At 38.7% G+C, this 19,495-nt stretch overlaps 1 protein-coding gene across 1 annotated transcript in view; it reads left to right on the top strand.

Moving 5' to 3' along the window:
* ABCC8 (ATP binding cassette subfamily C member 8) overlaps window positions 1–19,495 on the top strand; it is a 77,484-nt gene that overhangs the window by 26,004 nt on the left and 31,985 nt on the right. The window contains exons 9-18 of the mRNA XM_053980673.1: window positions 251–385; window positions 1,349–1,511; window positions 5,133–5,173; window positions 5,472–5,617; window positions 9,719–9,824; window positions 10,046–10,156; window positions 12,051–12,126; window positions 12,217–12,322; window positions 16,479–16,514; window positions 18,007–18,042. Of these exons, the coding sequence (XP_053836648.1) occupies window positions 251–385; window positions 1,349–1,511; window positions 5,133–5,173; window positions 5,472–5,617; window positions 9,719–9,824; window positions 10,046–10,156; window positions 12,051–12,126; window positions 12,217–12,322; window positions 16,479–16,514; window positions 18,007–18,042 (956 nt within the window). The remainder of the gene's footprint in view (window positions 1–250; window positions 386–1,348; window positions 1,512–5,132; window positions 5,174–5,471; window positions 5,618–9,718; window positions 9,825–10,045; window positions 10,157–12,050; window positions 12,127–12,216; window positions 12,323–16,478; window positions 16,515–18,006; window positions 18,043–19,495) is intronic.

Genomic DNA, 19,495 nt, shown 5'->3' on the forward strand with positions numbered 1-19,495 from the left:
CAATACAGAAACAGAAATACAGAGAATGCCCAGGCTGGGGAGAGGAGCACTGGGTGGGTGTCTGGGTCCCTGAGAGAAGCCCTGACTGATCACATTGGCTATGCCAGCAGTGCTGAACTTGTGACATTTGGGGTGGTTCTAACTGCAGCTGCTGTTGGTTGAACATTGTCCCTTACCCTGAAATTGGTCTTTGTGGTGCATACCTCAAGTGAAGCCAAAATCTTTCCCTCACCTTCTTTTATCCCAACAGATAATTGTAGGAGTTCTTCTGCTCTACTACCTTCTTGGAATCAGTGCCTTAATTGGAGCAGCAGTAATCATAGTCCTTGCACCTGTTCAGTATTTCGTAGCCACAAAACTCTCACAGGCCCAGCGAAGTACATTGGTGAGTGTCTTCAAAATAACTTGTGATCTAAATATCATTTCTGGTAGTTATGCATTGGTCTGTGCTTGGAATTACAAACCTAAGCATAGATGTCGATCCAGAATTGCTTGTCAAATGTTTCATAGTGTTCAAGAATGTCACATTCAAGAATGTGAGATTGTAAGTGTCAGCAGTAAATACATATTTTTTTTGGTTTATATTTTTCAGCAAGTATGGTTCCCTAAGAGCAAAAATAACTTTAAAACCTTCTAACTTACTAATACAGATGATCACTAGTCATTGACTGAAATAGCTCTTGGCAGTGCACAGAGCTGTGAGTTGTGCAGGGCAAGCTGTCCAAAGGGAAAGAAAGTAGGAATCCAAACTCAGACCCCAGATGTGGAAATCTGTCAAACAGATTTATTTAAACAAACTCCATGCAGTCCTAACTCCCATGGTGTGTGCCTCAACTGGGGAGCTTAGAGCTAAGTCACAAGCTATTCCTTGATCCCTCATTTGGCTTGTCTATAATTTGAATCACCTGCATCACTGCTGACAATGTTACCTTGCTTCATTGGCATTCCCATGCCCAGCTGCTCTGAACCTTATTCCCCCTTCCAGTAACTGTTGCACTGCCAAGGAAGCTGCAGGAACTTGTAATGGAGCCAGAGCTAGCTGAAATCTCTTCCACCACAGATCATGGGTAGTGAGGAGAGTTATTTGTGCATCTTTCTGTGTGTAGAAGAATTCCTTCCCATCAACAGTATGCACCCTTCCAGAAATGTGAACAGCATTCATTCTTGCAGCATCCAATCATACAGTCAGTGTCACCTAGAAATTCCTGCAGATGGGAGCAGTGCTGTTTGTGATGGAAATGTCTGCACAGTGCAAGGGGGCTGCTGATAATTTTTGTGTCATCCTTATGCTTAGGGAAGCAGTGTTTTTATTGTACTCTTCAGGTAAATGTGTGTGTAAATGTTGCAGGAGTACTCCAACGAGAGACTGAAGAAGACAAATGAGATGCTGCGGGGCATTAAGCTCCTGAAACTCTATGCTTGGGAGCACATATTTCACAGCAGTGTGGAGGAAACCAGACAGAAAGAAATGACTAGCCTCAAGTCTTTTGCCCTTTACACCTCCATATCCAGTAAGTCTGTTCCTTCACCTTAATCTACTGCTCAGCTAAGTGCTACTGAATTATTAGTTACTAATGAGTTTACCATTTCTCTGTCAAGATTATTTCAGTTGCTCTGGGCTCTGATCTGTACTTCTTACTTTCCATCTAGTCAGACTCTGCATTTAATTTGGTAGAACTTTGCTTGTATGGGAAATATGCCTAAAAGAAAAAATGAGTGCTTCAAAGAATTGACTTTTTCTGGACAAAAGCTTTCAAGGGACAAATGTTTCACAGACTATATTTAGTCAGCAATATTCTCTTCTAGAACACTGCATTCAAGAGGAAGCTGATATTGAAATTTATTTTTTGAGGTTTTTTTTCTGCATTTTGCACAATTCAGAGCATACAAATAATATGTAACAAGCATTGTCTTTGCACTGAAACCCCAACAGGCAATATTTACATGATCTTACTGAAAACTTGGATTTCTTGTTAAAATAAGTGATTCTTAAAGCCATTTCTATATCCTGGAAAGAAAAGCATGAACATTCAGGCAATTTTGTCATTCTGATCAGATTCTTTCATCTCCTGTTATTTTTTAAGCTACTTTAAGACTTTATTGTGTTTTTAAAAAGACCTACAGCAAATTGAACTCTGTGTTTGAGGAGATTATATGCAGTATCTATATAATTCCTATGGTAATATTTTAGAAATAATTAGTAAAGTCGCACTGAAGAATATATAATCTGTGAGATATTAATGAAATGGAAAATTTTAGCAAGATGTTTTTCAGCACTGCTAGGTACCTGTACAAATATCTCTTGGGATAATAAGGAGGCCTAGTTCTTATGATCACGTAAGAAAGATCATGATCCCACTGAATTTAACTGACATTAAATTGAGGTATTCCTTGTCTTCTGAGACCAGAATTTCTCTCTGGCAATCCTAAGCACTGTGGGCTTGGAGAAGAGTTTCTACTTTGACATAAAACAGAATTTAGCTGCAGGCTGTGAGAGCAGAAACTCTGTCTAACACCCAGATCAACATAGATGGGTTCCCTTTGTCTGCAGTGCTTCATGTGGCATTAAAATCTATTTATAGTCAGGGCCAAGGGTTCAGCCATAGGGCTGTGAAGGCTTATTGAATTTTAAATCCTCACAGAGTCATTTGCAACAGCTAGGAAAAGCTGTATTCATCCCAGGGGTACTGATTGTTCTGTGAAGCAATGATATAAGAATCTGTATTATTAGAAAAACTTTTTATTTACTGATGCTTCTTGAAACATTCCAAGTTTGCAATTGCATTCTTATTTTGTGTTATGTGTGATATTTAGGAAGACACAGGAGATAACTTCTCAGCTTGGGGTAAAGCAGTGTAGCTTTATTTGATGGTGCTTATAATTTTGGCTTATAAAGGTTCTTATTGTTTCAGCCTAGGAGTTCCTTACACCTTCAGACTTTAGCAGAAATTACACCTGTCTTTGCAAACTTGCACTTTTGCGACTAAAAAGGGAATATAAATACAGGAGAATTTGCTCTTTTAACTTAAGTATAATTAGAATTATACTTAATGTTTTGGGCATAATCAGCCCAAAACACGTTGGCTAATATTGTAGTGAACACATGATTTAATTTCTTTAGGAAAAAAAAATTAAAAGGCATTAGAGGACCACAATTTTCTGTATTTGTGATCTAGAGGAAGGCAGACAGGTGCTAGAACACTAAGAAAGCAAAAAAGATATTTTTATATATAGTTCTTTTAACAGGGTGTTGAATAGACTCTGGAATTCTTTTCTATGTATGCATGACTATTAACAGAAATTAAGAATGTGGTTGGAGCTATTTTATTCATAAGGAATAGATTTGCATTGGATTACAGAAAATATACCTACAAGTTCCAGGGCAGTGTTGGCTAGACTACAAGTAAATTCTATTTCAAGACCACATGGAAATTGGATCTGGTGTGCCTCACACCTGTGCCAGGATCCTGGCTATATGTATATGGAATTGTTCATGTGTACTAAAAGAGCTACTATAGAAATTACCTCTTTCTGTATTTTAATGAAAGGCCCCCGCCAGAATCAAAGTTGGGTGACATCTTTACAGGATTTAATATACATTAAAATTCAGGAAAGACAGAGAAACAAAGGAGTGGTTTCCTATTTCTATGATTTTTTTGCCTAATCTTCAGAAGCAAAATAACTCCAGGCTTTCTCACAGGAAAATAACAGTGGTTACTGTTACTAAAATATCCAGACCAACTGAACATTTTTCTCAGCTCTTAGTCTACCTTTTTCCAGTAACAAAGTCCTTTTGACTAAAACGAATTAAATGTAATGTCTTAGCTGCAAAATAGAGTTATTTTAGAAAACATTTGATTCTGGACTCTCTCATAGTTGGGGAAAAAAAATTAAAAAAAAAAAAGAAAGCAACCCCCAAATTCCAATGGCTCATGTTTGTTTGGTTGAAAGAAGTTTGAAGTCCTTGTATGTACTGGTGATCTAGTATAACAGCAAAATTCAGCTCAACTTCTTGGGAGCCACCAATAGTTTAGATGACTTAACTGCAGCAAGCTTTGCCAACCCTACAGGATATTTATTCCATCCAGCTTCCTATTTGACAGTTATGATTTTGTACTGTGGACAGGAGTAGAGCAGGATCCATCTCTGAGAAGTTGATCAGCTTTGCTAGATTCTCTCACCAGATTCGTCCCTAAAAGCAAACTTGTGTACTGCAGCAGTCTCAAAAGTACATTGCAAAGGCAAGGATTTAATGGCATTCAGAAGGACAGAGCTGCAGGCAGCAAGCTTCCCTTCTTTACAATTTCTGTGCTTGTAACTACCTTGGGTTGATACAGACTGTGAGAACTGATCAGGAAGTTGAACCATTAAAGAGACATGAGAAGCTGCTTTGTGTTCCATCACAGAAAGAATATTTTTCTCAAAAAATACTTTGGGTTTTTTTTTTCCAGGGGTGAGGCGTAAACTATGCATTTCTAGAGTTTAATACATGTTAGTCTTTCAAAGCTGAAGCTTTTATTTTGTAATTACACACTCTTAACATACTTATATTTTTAAATTCTCCTCTCTGACAAGGAATTAGAGCTATGTGCAATAACTCAGCTATTTTATATAAGCATGAGGATTAGAGGATTCATTAAAGCTCATCTAAACATTGGTAAGAGAAATATCTGACACTGTATAGAGTCCTTCAGGGGTTTATGCCGAGAAAAGGGTGACCAAACAGTCAACCAGAGGAGTCAATGACACTTCACTTCAGATTAAGTAACTGGGGAGAGCTTTTACTGTTTCAACATGGCTATATCTAAGAGAAGAAAAGGACAGGCACATTTTAAACACAAAAGAAGTGTCTAGCCTTTTTCTGTTACACCTGTACTGATGCCTGAGTTCTGTTTTAGCTCTAGAGTCTATATTCTTTCTCTGTGTAGTTTACCTACATGAAATAAAGTTGAGTGAAGGTCAAAATGAAAAGGTGATGATTAAATAATATGCTCAGGTTGTGATAGAGGGGACAGAAATGCAAGGTAAGAACATAGAAAACACCATTGTAAAGCAGTGCTAGTAGCATTTTAGCATTTAGCATGTCTGAATGGAAATTGTTTCTAAATGTTCCTATGTGTTTTCCTTCACAGTCTTTATGAATGCAGCAATACCAATTGCAGCTGTGCTTATAGTAAGTATGAACTTCCTAAACAGTGTTAATTATGAGTGCATTTTCAAGTATAAGTGATGTGGAATTGAGGAAGGAGGAGAACAGGATGCAAACCTGCTACACATTTGCAGTTCCTCTGGGAGAGAATGGAAAATGCCCACTTGCCTTCTGGCACAAGAAGCAGCCCAGAGTGTGCAGCACTCCCCCAAACTGTTAAGAGAGTATGAATTCAGATTCTGTAAATGAAATCCTTGTGAAATATGAAGTCTGTTTCCTTCTTTATGGCAAAGCACTGACGGTGATGTTTGTCTCTTTGTAGACATTTGTTGTCCATGCTCATCTGACAAGAAAGGCTGACTTCTCCCCGTCAGTGGCATTTGCCTCCCTCTCCCTGTTTCATATCCTTGTGTCTCCATTGTTCCTGCTCTCAAGTGTGGTTAGATCCACTGTCAAAGCATTAGTAAGGTGAGAACTGTAAAATTAATATCTACCACCTACCCAGTTTCTGAGAATGTGTCTGTTGCTCATTTTACAACTTCAAGTTTAGAAATAGCATGGTGATTATTTATCTGTTCATGTAAGCTGTTTCCCAACTTTTTTTCCCCTCAATCAAGCATGTAGAAGGGTGAAAGGTAATCACAGAAGGACATGTGTTTCAGATGTATCTCTTGGTTTTGCCTGTTGGAGCAGAGTTAGACAGAAACAAGCAACCAAAAAACCTTAAACATCACTTCTAAGAGTCACAGTAAGTTAATGACTAAATGTTTAATCCAGCCTTGATGAATTTTTACTTTCTGATGAACATGTTAGTTTGAGTGTTCAAAAGCTAACCAAATAACAACCAGTAGAATTGCTGTTTCACTGGGAATTTTAGTATCAACAGATTAGTGTAAAAACCTCCTAATGCTTTTTCTTATGCAGTGTGATAGGGGAAGTAGAGTTTGGGCTTCCTGCTTTATTAGGACAACTTTGACCTCCAATGAAGCTGTCTGATGAGCTTATTTAAGCTATGGGACAGATACTGGCCACCAACCCTTGCGTAATTGCCTTTGTGTTGCTTTGGAGATGGAAGGGAGACTGCAGTACAAGGCTGAGATTGCCTTCAGTGTTTGAAAATTCCCTGACAGTGCAAAGTCACAGCTGTGTCCTCTCTCCTAAGGAGTGCGAAATCTGAGAGCATCAGCAGCTGGCAGGAAATGTTTTGCAGCCACTGTGGTAGTCCCTAGAGCCGCGGCAAATTGTCATGCAAAGATTACAGCCAGCAAAGTGCCTGGGAGCCCACACTGACACTGCCTATTACCAGCAGGCATTTATTTTTGGCTTGTCTAAGGATTTCTTTGCAAATGAATTGTGCCTGTTAATGCTACAGGAACAATTTGAGAGTGATTAGTATCAACCAAGTATTAATTGTTGCTAGCTGGGAGTTCTTCATGGGTTATTCTGGAGACATCTTTTTGTTGGCAGGCTGTTGCCCTGCCGTTTGTGGTGCAGACAAGAATCAAACTCTGTAACAAAGCTGACATCATCCTTGCCTTCCTGGCTGGCTGTATCACCCAGGTAGTGTTCCAGAGCGTGTTGCTCCATAGTGCTGGTGATGCTGCTCTCTCTAGAATACCTCACCCTTCAGAGGAATATTTTGGAAGCATGTGCCAGATATTTTCAAGCCATACAAAGATGTGCTTGCTGAAGCAGTTTAGTAAATGTTAAAAAGCAGACAGTTGAGTTTGCACCAATTGAGCACAGCTATTGTTTTCTTGCTGCAACTGTGTCCTACTGTTACACCTTCCTGCTTACAAGTAGCTGGTCAGGTAAAGGTGACCGAACTTGGCAAATTTGTATTCCAGCTTTTTTAGGCTATGATAGTATGACTGGTTTTAACATGTGTATAAAGACAGCTTCTCCTGGAGTGACAGAATGGGACTAAGTGGTGCAGAAGATGATCCAGCAGTGAAACCAGCATGTAAAGGATAGTAAGAGGGTGTTACTGGCTTTGCTTCCCAGGCACTCCACAAACCCTGCTCTGTTAGTATTGGCTACAGTCTTTGATGACTGATGCTATCAAGGACAATAATATTGATCAATAACCTTGTCAGTATCTTTGTTACACGTTGCCCAATTGCAAAGCATCCCCATGGATGGGCATTGACACACTCAGAACCACTGTGTGACTGAGAGATTTATAGCTTCTGTTTCATGTAGGACCCCTGAAAATATTCCAAGTTATGGGCTTGGGTGTCTGCTTCTGAGAGGAGCAACTGTTTAAAGTCTTTAGGAAGGCGACAAATCTGATACCTCTTTGTACAGTGGTGCCTTGGAGTTTTTTTAGTATGTGGAGTGTTTCTGTCACTGAAAATTAAAACTGAGGAGTCAATGGATGCATTTCTTCAATATGAGTCTTCAGGGACAAAGGGTGCAGTGTACCATTTTCAATCAGCAAAGGTTAAGCAGTAAGAGGGGTATTATGTCTCTTACAGGGTTTAATATCAAACCATCCTTCCAGTCAGCTGTGCAAATAACTGTATTTTAATCAATATGTCCTTTCTGTGGTTTAAAAATAAGTTCCCCTCTGGAGATATTGGAATACTTGAATTGTGCTGTCAGCAAGAGCTCTGCAGAGAACGTCCTTTTTCTATTCTTTAAGAGTGTAGAACAGTCTGACATCCTAAAGTAAGAGCCTCTAACACAAGATTTTCCCACAGCTGTACTGTGTTTCTTCAGTAATTGTCTCAGGAGCAATAATTCCAGAACTGCGGAGTATTGGGAAAGGTTTGCAGAGAGTACAGACACCTGGATACACAACTAGAGAATGAAGTAAAATTGTTGGGCAGCTTAATAGAGACATACTCTTGTTTGGATATGCATGGTCTGAGAATGTTTGCTGTCTTCTCTTCCTACCCCTCTAGACCCTGGAGCAGATACATGGGAGACTTCTCTGTCTGCTCCTTCTTCACAGCAATTCCTCAAATATCAGTGTAATTTTCATGCAGATAATATAGGTGCAGCTGCATATCAAATCTGTATAGGCAGCATCTAAACCATCATTTGGTCCATTTAGAGACATTTGAAATGTTCTTTTAAGTGTCTGGTTTGCTGAACCAAAAGAGTAAGATTCCTAGCCCTGTTTTCCAGAGCTTTGTGCAAATAAATATTAATATCTCTAGCAATGGAGCTTCTAATCACTTCCTTTGAGATAAAAGACCTTCCCATTAAGAGATCAAAAATTGATCCTGAATTAATTATTATTCCTCTTATCGCATCCCAAATATTTTCCCCCTTTTTGTTGTTTAGATTGTAGTACCTGCTCTAGCTAAATTCCCTCCACTGAATCCATTAAGAGATCCACTGATCTCAGTCCCCAGCTGCCATTAGCAATCAGGCAGGTTGACAGAAAACCTCTAGAACCAGTTCTCTCCTAGGGAGGTCCCAGGGTGACTTTGATCTCTGCTTGCAGGACAAGTGTTAGCTGTGCAGGGAGTCTGCCTCAGGCAATGCTGTATTGTCTGGATCCAACAATGTTTTGACATCAGTGGGGGATCTCACTAGGTTCTTAGAAGAAACTAAGTCTCCTTCTAAAGAAGAAATCCCTGGTAGTGAAATGCAAAATAAATCTTGGCAGGTGAATTCTTATTTTATAAGACTGAAATCCTAACAAATCACCACATACCACAATGCTTTAGTTTTTCCTTTTTCTCCCCAGTTAGCCTAAGGCTAAATGTTGAAATCAATTTTTTCAGCTCTTGTCCATAAATTTATTTTTAGGCCTCCTGGCACTTTATAATTTTGAAGACTTATTTCCAGCTAATTGAGCTTCTTTGATGTTGAGTTCATGATTCAATCCAATTCTTTCACAAATTTCATTTGCTGTTCCTGTGAGTAGATTAGACATACATTTTATAAAGTCAGGTACAGAGATAAAATTGATGCCCTGATCTGTTAAATGTCTTAATAAAGGCAAATTATCTCTTAGCTAATTAAATCTTAAAACAGCTAGTGAAAATTTTATGCCTTCTTCTTTGTTGCTGGTTGTCAGGATTCCTTTTATGTCTCATCTGTTGAATACTATTCTGTTAAGGTATATTCCTTTATCTAGTTACCATATGCACATCATATTCCACCAACGCTGGTTGAATTTGGTTCATGGTATACAGCTTTTATAAGACTGTTCAATAGGACTGACTGGGCCAAACTTGATCGGCATAAATGACCATGATTCTACTTGGCTTCAAAACAAGCCACTGTTGTAGCCCTTCTGTGTCCCACCAAATGCCTGAAAAAACCTTTGTGTGAGATCTCTCTGGTGGTGTCAGAAGAGAACACGACTTGAGGAACATCTGCACAAACTGTTAAAATATCACTGTTAATAGGCAACAGGACAGATTTTGAAAGCTTCCTTGAGTAACTTCTCATTGCATGTTTTCATACACCTGTAACAAAATAAGAACAAATAAACTGTGCAGCAGACAGCAGCTGAAGTACAAGAAGGGATACTCTGTAGTAAACATTGCAGTGAACAAAAGTTTTACTTCCAAGGTTGAGGTGTCATTGTGGGGTTTTTTCCCCTTTCAGTGTGCAGAAATTGAGTGAATTCTTGTCAAGTGAAGAAATTGGAGAAGAGCATGATAAATCTTCGGAGCTAAGAAGTGCAGATAATCACAGCAAGTACCAAGCAGTGGTGAGTAAAGCTGTCTCATTGCCAGTGAAGTGGCTGCAGTCGTTTGTACCCAGAATAAATTTTTCATTTTTCCATTTCCTATTGATTATTTCTTGCAATTGCAAAACCTCTCTTCTAATAACCTGAACTGTATCATTCATACTATGGTTGCTAGGGGTTGGGACATTTTGCTGATGCTGCCACCAATTAGTGCTTATTTCTGTCTCTCTGATTTTGCACAGCCACTCAAGGTTGTGAATCGCAAGAGGCCTGCCAGGGAGGACTGGAACAATTACAGCTCTCACATGAGAAGACCCATTAACATCACAGAAGCTGATGATTTTTGTGTAAAGGTGATATGAAGGTCACTCTAATAACACTTATATTAGCTCACTAATAGTCACTTTTGTACTCTGATGGCAGTTTCAAGTTCAAGACCCAGCATTTGGTGTGAACTGTCAGACACTTGTGCACTTGTCAGAGATTAACCTCCACCTTTCTTGTATCTGTCTTCCTTTTTAAGAATTAACTACTAATCTCTAGCTTATAATTAATTGCAGTTATTCCTCTAGATTTCACCCAGCCATTTGCTATTTCAAATGTTTAAGTCATTAGCCCTGTTCTCAGGTCCAAAATTTTTAACTCAGAACAGCCAAGGTTGAAAGGAACCTCAAAAGATCATCTGACCCAACCTTTTATGTATGCCAGACTCTTTCTTCCAGTTCCAGAGTCTATGTAGAATAATAGGATGAAGAAAATAAAAAATAATTTGTTCTAGACATTCCCAAAATAATGTCATCATGGATATTGCCTTCCTATTTTGGAATTCCTAGTAGCCTTTCCCCAGATGAAATTAAAAACTACTCCCAAAGACCTAACTTGTCTAAAGAAAAAAATTATAATTACCCATACCACTTTGAAGACTGATGCTCTTGATTTGTTGTGGAAATGGCCAGAAGCAATAAAAATCTTGATGGTTGTTATAGTGATGAAGCTGTTTATTTAGGGAGTCTGCTAATACATTTGCATTTCCAGCAAAAGAGGATGAATAATTCAGTTTCATGGGACTAAGTAGGACAACTGGCAATGCTTTCAGGGATTTTTTTATACATGCTGAATTGGTGCAGGATCCTTCTTGAACAAACTTCCAGGAAAATAAGAGGAATATTTGAAAGAGGGTTTTGGGGGCAATGTTGGGTCAAAAGACTGCCTGGAGTGACAACAGTGTCACAAAGGAGAGGCCAGTGCAATAACCTGTGTAAGGTTTGAATGGAAAGCCAGGCCCAGGGATAATTTTTGGCTCCATCTGCCGACACCACTGTCACCAATGGCCTCTGGGTCAGGGAATTTGTGCAGGCACTGCCTGTCTGCAGCTCATTGCCCAGGAAGGGACGTTAGTTTAGAGAGGATCCTCTGGCTGCCTTTGGTAATCCAGAGGGAGGAACACCACGCTTGCTTTTGCTCAAGATGGGAGTATCAACTTTTCTCAAGGATGTGATAAAAGTGTCCCTTTCCACTCTTCTTAGATGAAAAATTGTTGTACCTTGCATAGCTGAAAGGCTTTGTGGCTCTGAAGAAGTGAGAGAAGAGGGTCCTGTATAAATGTAGGCATTTTAAAATTGTCTCCCATTCCTTGTTTCTCGTAGTATCCATGGAAATCTCCATTTAAAGTCTGAACAGGCTTTTTTTCCTGGTTTTAGTCTTTTTCAATGAAAGTATTTTTGTGTCTAGTAAAACCTAGATTATCTGAAAATCATGTCAGAAATACAAAGGAAAATGCTGTAATGGGCAGCAATATCCAATTTCATGGAAGGTTCTGCAGGTCTGCTTGGAATTTGGTGGTGTAATTGCTGTGTAACTGCACTGTGTCTCGAGTGACATTCAGGGCTCTGCAGGGTGCAAACTGGGCATGGATGTAATTTGATTGTGTTGTAATCATTTCACTTACTATATGTACCACCTTACAGACAACAGAACAAGAGACACTATAAATGGCAACCTTTTTCCCTCCCGTGAATTCTCAATAATTTTCTAATAGTCTAAGAGTGCTTGTTTGAGTTCAGAGGTTTCTCCCAACAAAGTACAGTCCTTTACAAAGTCAGTCACTTGAAGATCCATTTCCTGCATTGGGCAAAGGCTAACTCTATTCCTGCTCAGTGTAATGAAAAAAATGTCTCTGATGTTGGGGGAAAAAGGTGAGCTCTAAATATGTATTTCTATTTATCTTTTCTCTCCATATTGTTATAGATCACAAATGGATTTTTCACTTGGACACCTGAAGGTCCTCCAGCATTGTCCAATATTGATATCCGAATCCCTCAAGGTACAAAATTACATCAGATACACAGAAGAAGATATTTTTCTATCCTTATTTGGTAAATCATAATCTTATGTATACCTTCTACCCTCACAGGCCAGCTAACAATGATTGTAGGACAGGTGGGCTGTGGTAAGTCATCTCTCTTGCTGGCCATACTTGGTGAGATGCAGAAGATCTCTGGGAACATATCCTGGACCAGGTAGGGGCATTTACTTTAAAATTCTAATTTAATTTAAAAATTCAGCTTGACTAGAGTGGTAATGCAGAAAAAGGCCAAAATCTCTCTTCGGATCTTGTGGAGTTGAGGATTTTCTAGATACATAGTCAAGATAAAAACTTTACCCTAAGAACAGAAAGAATCCCCAGCCAGGATGAAACAATCTGCCTATTCCATTCATAGGAATGGACAACCCTTATTGGGCATTCTGCACTCCAGCAACATAACCTGAGTGAAACTGTATCTAATTTGGAATTAGAATCAATGAGCCTGACGTGTTGTGCAGCTACAGAATGGTGTTTGCACTTTCAGGCCTGAGCTGGTGTCTTTGCAGGGAGCTCTGAAGAGGTACTGGCTCTCTAGGAGCAGCGCCTGGCTCAGATGTGTGCTCCATCCCAGCACCAGGCTAATGCCTGAGAATTTGAAGAGTGTCTTTCAAGTGGCAGTGACCTCAGAGTTGTCCCCAGTGCATCCTGCCTGATCCGACAGGAGTGAGTCAGCCATGTCCTTTCCTCCTTTCCTGGGAATACAGCACCTGGACTCTGATAGCCACTTAGAGATTCCACTCATGTCTAACTTTGGTATTGGCCTTGAAAGGAGGGGAAAAAAATTGTTCTGAATTCTGTTGGGGCTTGTTCTCTTGACTGTCAGGTGAGGTGACAGATGGTGAAATGTATTGCAGCTCCTGTATATGGTTTCCATTAAATTCCTGCCATCTCTAATACACAGTTTGATCAATGTGTGTGAACATTTTTGGCCTGACTTCCTACCTATACAGTCCGCACTTTGCCCTTTGGGCTATGATTATTTATAGGTAAAGCTCAACAAATTGCAGAAGTACCTAGAGAAACAATTAATTTTATTTCTAATTGATTGGGAATGAAGGAAAACGAGGCTACCTATAAATCAAATCTACACACTCTGATGGACAGAGGGTCATTGTTATGTAATGGATTCTGCAGCAATCTTGTGAAAGAGTTCTCTAAATTCCTTGAGTGTTTGTCAGGAGATATGATTTATATCCAGCCTTCATGTCACACTACTCAGAATTGCACGTGCTTTTATAGCAATAGTGTGAGGAAGGAAGGTTGTCTATTTTATAGGTGGGGGAAATGAAACATAAGGAGATGACCCTTTCAGCTATTGAGGGTATCATGAACACAAGCCAAAGTTCCAGAATGTGGTGATCTGTCCATGAGAATATACTTCTATAAGCAGAAAATCAGACTGTGGTGAAGAACCATATAGAATCCCTGCAGCCTTATTAGGTGAACTAATTCCATTTCAGCAAGGCTGTAATAACATGATTAAGAAGTGTAATTTGAATGTCTGATGCTAAACTAAAGCAGATGACATGTTTCTGATCAGAAACTGTGCTGTGTTTTTAAATAGCACTTGTTTAGAAGTATGTTCTTCAGAAGAGTGGAAAGGTCAGAACTGGTTTTCATGTCTTCTATATGTGCCAAAGTATCACAAGATGCAATTCAGTTGTTATCACATTTGCTGTGCTATCTGTTAGATATGTAGAAAGGGACTCGTGGCTGAAACAATCTGAGCACTGTAAGTGCTGGCTGCACTGGGACAGATTAGGTGTTGTCTCATCTTTCAGAGCTGCTGCCATGTGCACTGGTCTATTCAGGGTGATGGATGCAGCCAGTGTGGGCTGCATACCTGTGTTGTAAAGCTATCAGATGAAAGCTCCATTAATTTGATAAGAAAATACTAATGCCTGACCAGGAACATGCAGCCTTATCCAAGGTTAAAGGAGAGTAGTCTTAACAAGTAATCACCAGGGCTCATAGCCTTAGCTCAGGCAATTAAAAGTGTCACCAGAATCACTTAATTTCCTTGTTACAGCTCTTTCTTTAGGAAAGAAAGTCATTCATGTTACAGAATAGACCTGAATTAGTTCATCCAAATTTCCTTCCCCTTCCCTTCCTCCAAGGTCATAGCTATGAAGATGAAGGATGTATCCTGCTGACATGTCACTCAGTGCTCAGGAAATCTGGATGCTATTCCTGGCCCTTCCCTTGATCTAATGGATAACAAGTTATTTCCGTACTCTTTGCCTCCATGCTTTAGGAATAAAACAGGATTAACTGTGTGTCATTTTTGCTTGTTTCTTACAAAAATTCTTTCAAAACCTCAAAAAGTAATTTAGTTTATTCCTGGGCTAGGAGGGAGATAATCAGAGGTGAACCATGGCTCATTTGTGATATTTTTGTTGTTTTGCAGCGTGTGTTCAGAAGATTCAGCTCAAATTAATTCCTCTTGTCCAAAGCAGCCTGAGAGCATCTCAGTATAAATATTTTATAATATGGTTAGGAATTTAATAAAAATAGAGAAATTATTTACCTTTTGTGCAGGTGGTAAATGGTAATGATTTGACCTGTTATTGAGTAAATAATTATGGTATATGCCATGCTAATTTCTTCTGGGCAGTATCTCACTTTTAATAGTCCCAATTCAAGTCTTGTTGGAGTAAAGAATACCAGAAAACTGACCTAATGTTGCTCAAACAAATGTGTTGCTCAAACATAATTATGTAATTTGTTTTAAACAGGACATACATTCTTACATGTGAATCTTGAGTTCTTATAATGTGAAGGAAGATAGAGATTTAAGGTTGTTAACAGTAGGTTTTCATCTTAGTGTGGAGTTGACTGGTTTCATCTAATTAAAAAAATTAAAGTTCTTTTTATGCCTACAAAGTAATTTTTTTAAAAATACATGTTTACAGGAGTTTTTAGAAATACCCAAGTACTTAATTTTATTTAAGTGAGAAATCAAAATCTGAAGGCTTGAAAATCTCAGTAGGCTTATTTTGGCATCATTAGACATCTAAAATACCTTGACAAATTAGATCTAGACCTCATTATCAAACATATGTTACTTTGGCATTTCAGCCCTGGTAGGAGATCAAGGCATCCTTAATTGCTAAGAATATGCAGGAAAAGGGGGAAAGAAGGGATAGAACAAGTGTGGAAAAGTTGGTTGAGAAATTTGAGCTAAAACTCCAAATGGAGAATAAGTGTTTTCCTGCTACAGAGCAGAAACAGAGATCAAGGAATTGATATACAATTGGTTCAGGGTCTTTGTGTTGTGCAGGGAAGGGCTGGAAAAGGTATTTTCTATTTCAGCCTATCACTAGTTCTTGTAAAGAATGTGTTTCTAGTTAATGATATGCAACAGGCTCATGAGTTTTTGAAGACTGGACCACTGAGTTCACATGGTCACTAAAGACCAGCAGAGTGTGAGTTTACTGTGGAAAAGCTTTGTTCAGTACACAGACCTTTAGAGTAAAGATACTAGTGGCTGGCTGGTGCTCTCAAATTGTACAGTAATTTGATTTAGATTTGGTCATTGCTTATTATGCATAAATTTTATGGAAGTGTCTCAAACCAACTTTTTAATCTGCAGGTATAGTTATCTCTCCTGGATATCTATATTTGTGCTGGCACAAAGTTAATGAGACTGTCCTCTTTAAAGCATCAAAGACTTTGTTCCTCCTTGATTTTTGATTTGACACACAGATTTTTCACTCTTTTGAATGGAACTGAATTTAGCCTCAGTAATATGTATGCCCAGTCATCCTGTCAAAACAACTCTTAACATCTTTGTGCACGTTCAAAAATAGCAAAACCAAAACCTGTCTGTTCTTTGGACCTGCCTACATTTACACAAGCACTTCACCCCAAGGATAGGGCTGATGCAGGACGCAGTATGTGGCAACTGAAGGTGGGATTCACAGTAACTGTAAAGATGCAGTTACTGCCATGGAAAAAAAAACCCAGTATCACAAATTATCATTTTGTTTTCCCAGAAAATGAACTTTTTATAATGGAACTGCATTCTTGTCACAGCAGGACTTCTCAGTTCTGCTAGCACCTCCAGGACAGGGTGGAGGTGATTTTATTTGAGTCAAATTAATGTTTATAAGGTAAAAAAGGGTCACCAAATGTTTTTGCCTGATGAAATCAAGTCTGTTTGTGTAGAAGGAACAGATGCTGCACTGCAGCCCTGTGATAAGTAATGTTTGCAGCCTGTGCACTAAGTGGAATTTAATAGTTTTTCTTTCTGGGGCAGATTGCTTGTGCTCACTTAAGTAAACAGTCTTTGCTTTCTATTTGTGATGCAGCTGCACTTCTGACAGTGAGATGGGGGAATATTTCAGGTATGGTATTGTATGCAATTATTGCTTTTCCTGCTAAATTGATTGCAGTAGAAAAAAACAAAGGTTTCTAAAATCTGTGCTTAAGATATAGAGTCAGAATTCTTAAAATCAGTGAAATTTTAACTGCGTTATCTCAGGATACAATTTTTGAAAGCACTTATGCAAGTTATGAAAATAAGAGTTGGATTTCTGTTATGAAAGCATTGCCATTTGGAGATTTTGAAAATTGTATCCTGATATGTCTTTGAAAATCTTTCTCTAAAGATCTGAACCACACTTTGAAAAATGGTATTAAGTATTTAAAGGTCTCATTTATTAAAGCAAATTCTCCCCATTACCCTTCTCTTCATTTTTTCACATCCTGTCATAAGTTTGTTTTCTCACCTACCATTCTTCAGGCACTCACAGAGAAGTGTAGAGAGTAAGAGATTAGTCCATCTGTTGGCACAGAAATTATTTTTCCCTGATTAACATAGCTCCCAGATTTTGGGAATATCTACCAAATCAACTAAGAGCAAAGCTTTCTGACTTTGGGGCACAGACCTCCAGAATGGTAAACTTTGTAAAAGTCCAGTTCCTGCTGGACCCAGTGAAAACTTTGTTGTTGAAATCAGCAGTGTCATATGGCCTCCCTTACCTGGACTTAGGCTAAATTTTGTGGTTTTTACTGACCAGAATATGTTCTTGGTTCTGTGATTCCTCAACTATTCCCCTGCCTTTTCTTTAGATTTGCCAGCTTCTTCTCTCCCATTTACTTTATTTCTCAGACTAGTTGCCTGGTTGTCAGACTGAGTCCTGCAAAACTGGTGCTCCCATCTGTGTGTAGTGTAAGAGGAACATTCATTTACCTCATGCCTAAGCCTCGTGGTAAAGGATACTTGAAATCTTACAGTCCTTTCTGTGTGCAGAGACTGAAGTTTCTGGGCCAAGTTGAAGGGAAACCATTTGAACCCATTAAGATAGAAGAGAAGTATGATCAGAATCAGTCTCATGTTTGAAACTGGTATGGAACTGGAAGGGGACGAGTGAGATAACATGCACAACAGTATGGCAAGAGTATTAAAAAGTAGGAAAGAATATTAGACTGGATGAAACAATTACCTACATTATCATGTGTTCTGAGAATCCTAGTTGGTTAAGTGCTGTAAGAATACCTCTTGTGGTTTTGTTGCACTAACATCCTGTAGAACATTTTTGGTGTTCTTAGAAGAGTATTTTGGGTCAAAGTCTTTTGAGGTCTTGAGCATACTCATAGGTGTTGAAGGCTTTCTACAAGGTTGTTTAGCACTTCTCCAAACTGAATCTTTAACTATACCCTTTTTAGGTCAATATCATGTAGCACAGAATTTTAGCATAAAAAGATCTTTATCTCTGTTATGCAGTCATTTTGCTGTATTTTTAATTATAGCATATTGATATTACTTTGTGGTGTTATTTGCACTGTCTGAAATAATTAAAAAAAAAAAAAAAAACTTGTGTTTGTTTTCTACAGCCCAGAGAAAGAGTCTCCTGTTGACATGGAAGTCAGGTACAACATTTTAAAAACTAATGGGAAGCTCCAGAGGTCTCTTCCAACCTCAGCCATTCTGTGATTTGGTTAACATTGTTCAGCAGTCTCTGCACTTAATGAGTTTAATATTCCCCCTCAGAAGACAAAAGGGATGTCTCTGTATGCAGCAACTGCAAGATCTAAAACAAAAACAAACAGGTGAACCTTGATACTTAATAATGGCAGAAAATTTCTTCCTGAATGCTCAGGACTGGCAATACCAGAATGCTCCAATACTTTCCATCAGGCTGAAGATGCAAGAAGCATATTTTTTGCATGTGCAGTTACAGTACAGAGCAGTACACATTTCTCTCATATCTGAAGAACATTTGAATTTGTGTTGACTGATAGTAGAGTTAATGAATTTTGCAAAATAATCAAGACAAAACTGTAGTCAGGAATCCCAAAACACACTGGAAAGGCTTTGCAATATATTATTTCTTCCATCATCATAATCCTAACTCCATTTCATTTTAAGTGCATCTATTTTCTTTTAAAAATTGCCAGCATCTGATTTTGTAGGTTTATTAAGGCACTGAGATACATATATGAGTGTCCCTTAACTAGTTGTGTTTGATCTTGAAGATCTACTGCACCTCCTGTACTTAACAAAATGAAATGTGAAAGTAGACATAGATTAATGAGTTTAAGCAAACAATCTTCACAACAGAATGACTGAAAGAGTAAGGTTGAAGGGACCACAGAGGTTCATCTGGTCCAATATCCCTGCTCAAGCAGGGCCATCCCAGAGCACATGGCAGAAGGATTGTGTCCAGATGGTTCTTGAGTATCTCCACTGAGGGAGACTCCACACCCTCTCTGGACAATCTGTTCAAGGGCTCAGTCACCCACACTGTAAAGAAGTGAATATTGTTCCTTTTAACAGTGTTGTTTCTGAAGAATTAATCTGATTCATAATTAGTAAACAGGCTTGATTCTATATTAGACAAAGCTCATAATTTCCAGGGAGCTCGGGGAAGTTTTTCCCTATTTATTGCAAGGCTGAATTTTTCTGTCTGCACCTCTGTGATAATTAAGAGGCTATGGTTAGTCTGTTGTGTTATCAGAGGGGAAAAAAAACACACTGCATTGCTGAAAACACATGGTTATTTATGCAGTCTGGGGACAGGAAGCAATCACATCCACCCACAGAATAATCCCTCGAAAGTATTTGTCTCCTAAATTGTTGGTTTGCATTCAGTCCTAAAACTGTGAAACCTTATGGATGTTCAAGGCAGACTTTCAGAGCAAGTCTTGCATACTCCACTGCAGAATATTTTGTTCTCTGGATTTTCAGCCATGTGTTTCTCACAGTTTCATTAACAGTTGATTGTCTCTATGGTAAGCAGCACTGTGGACATGAAGTAGATTTCATATATGTGAAAAAGAAGCTTGCAAGCTTTTGCAGGCTTTTTGTTTATGTCAAAATATG

The sequence above is a fragment of the Vidua macroura genome, chromosome 6, assembly GCF_024509145.1.
Source record: "Vidua macroura isolate BioBank_ID:100142 chromosome 6, ASM2450914v1, whole genome shotgun sequence".
NCBI lineage: Eukaryota > Metazoa > Chordata > Aves > Passeriformes > Viduidae > Vidua > Vidua macroura.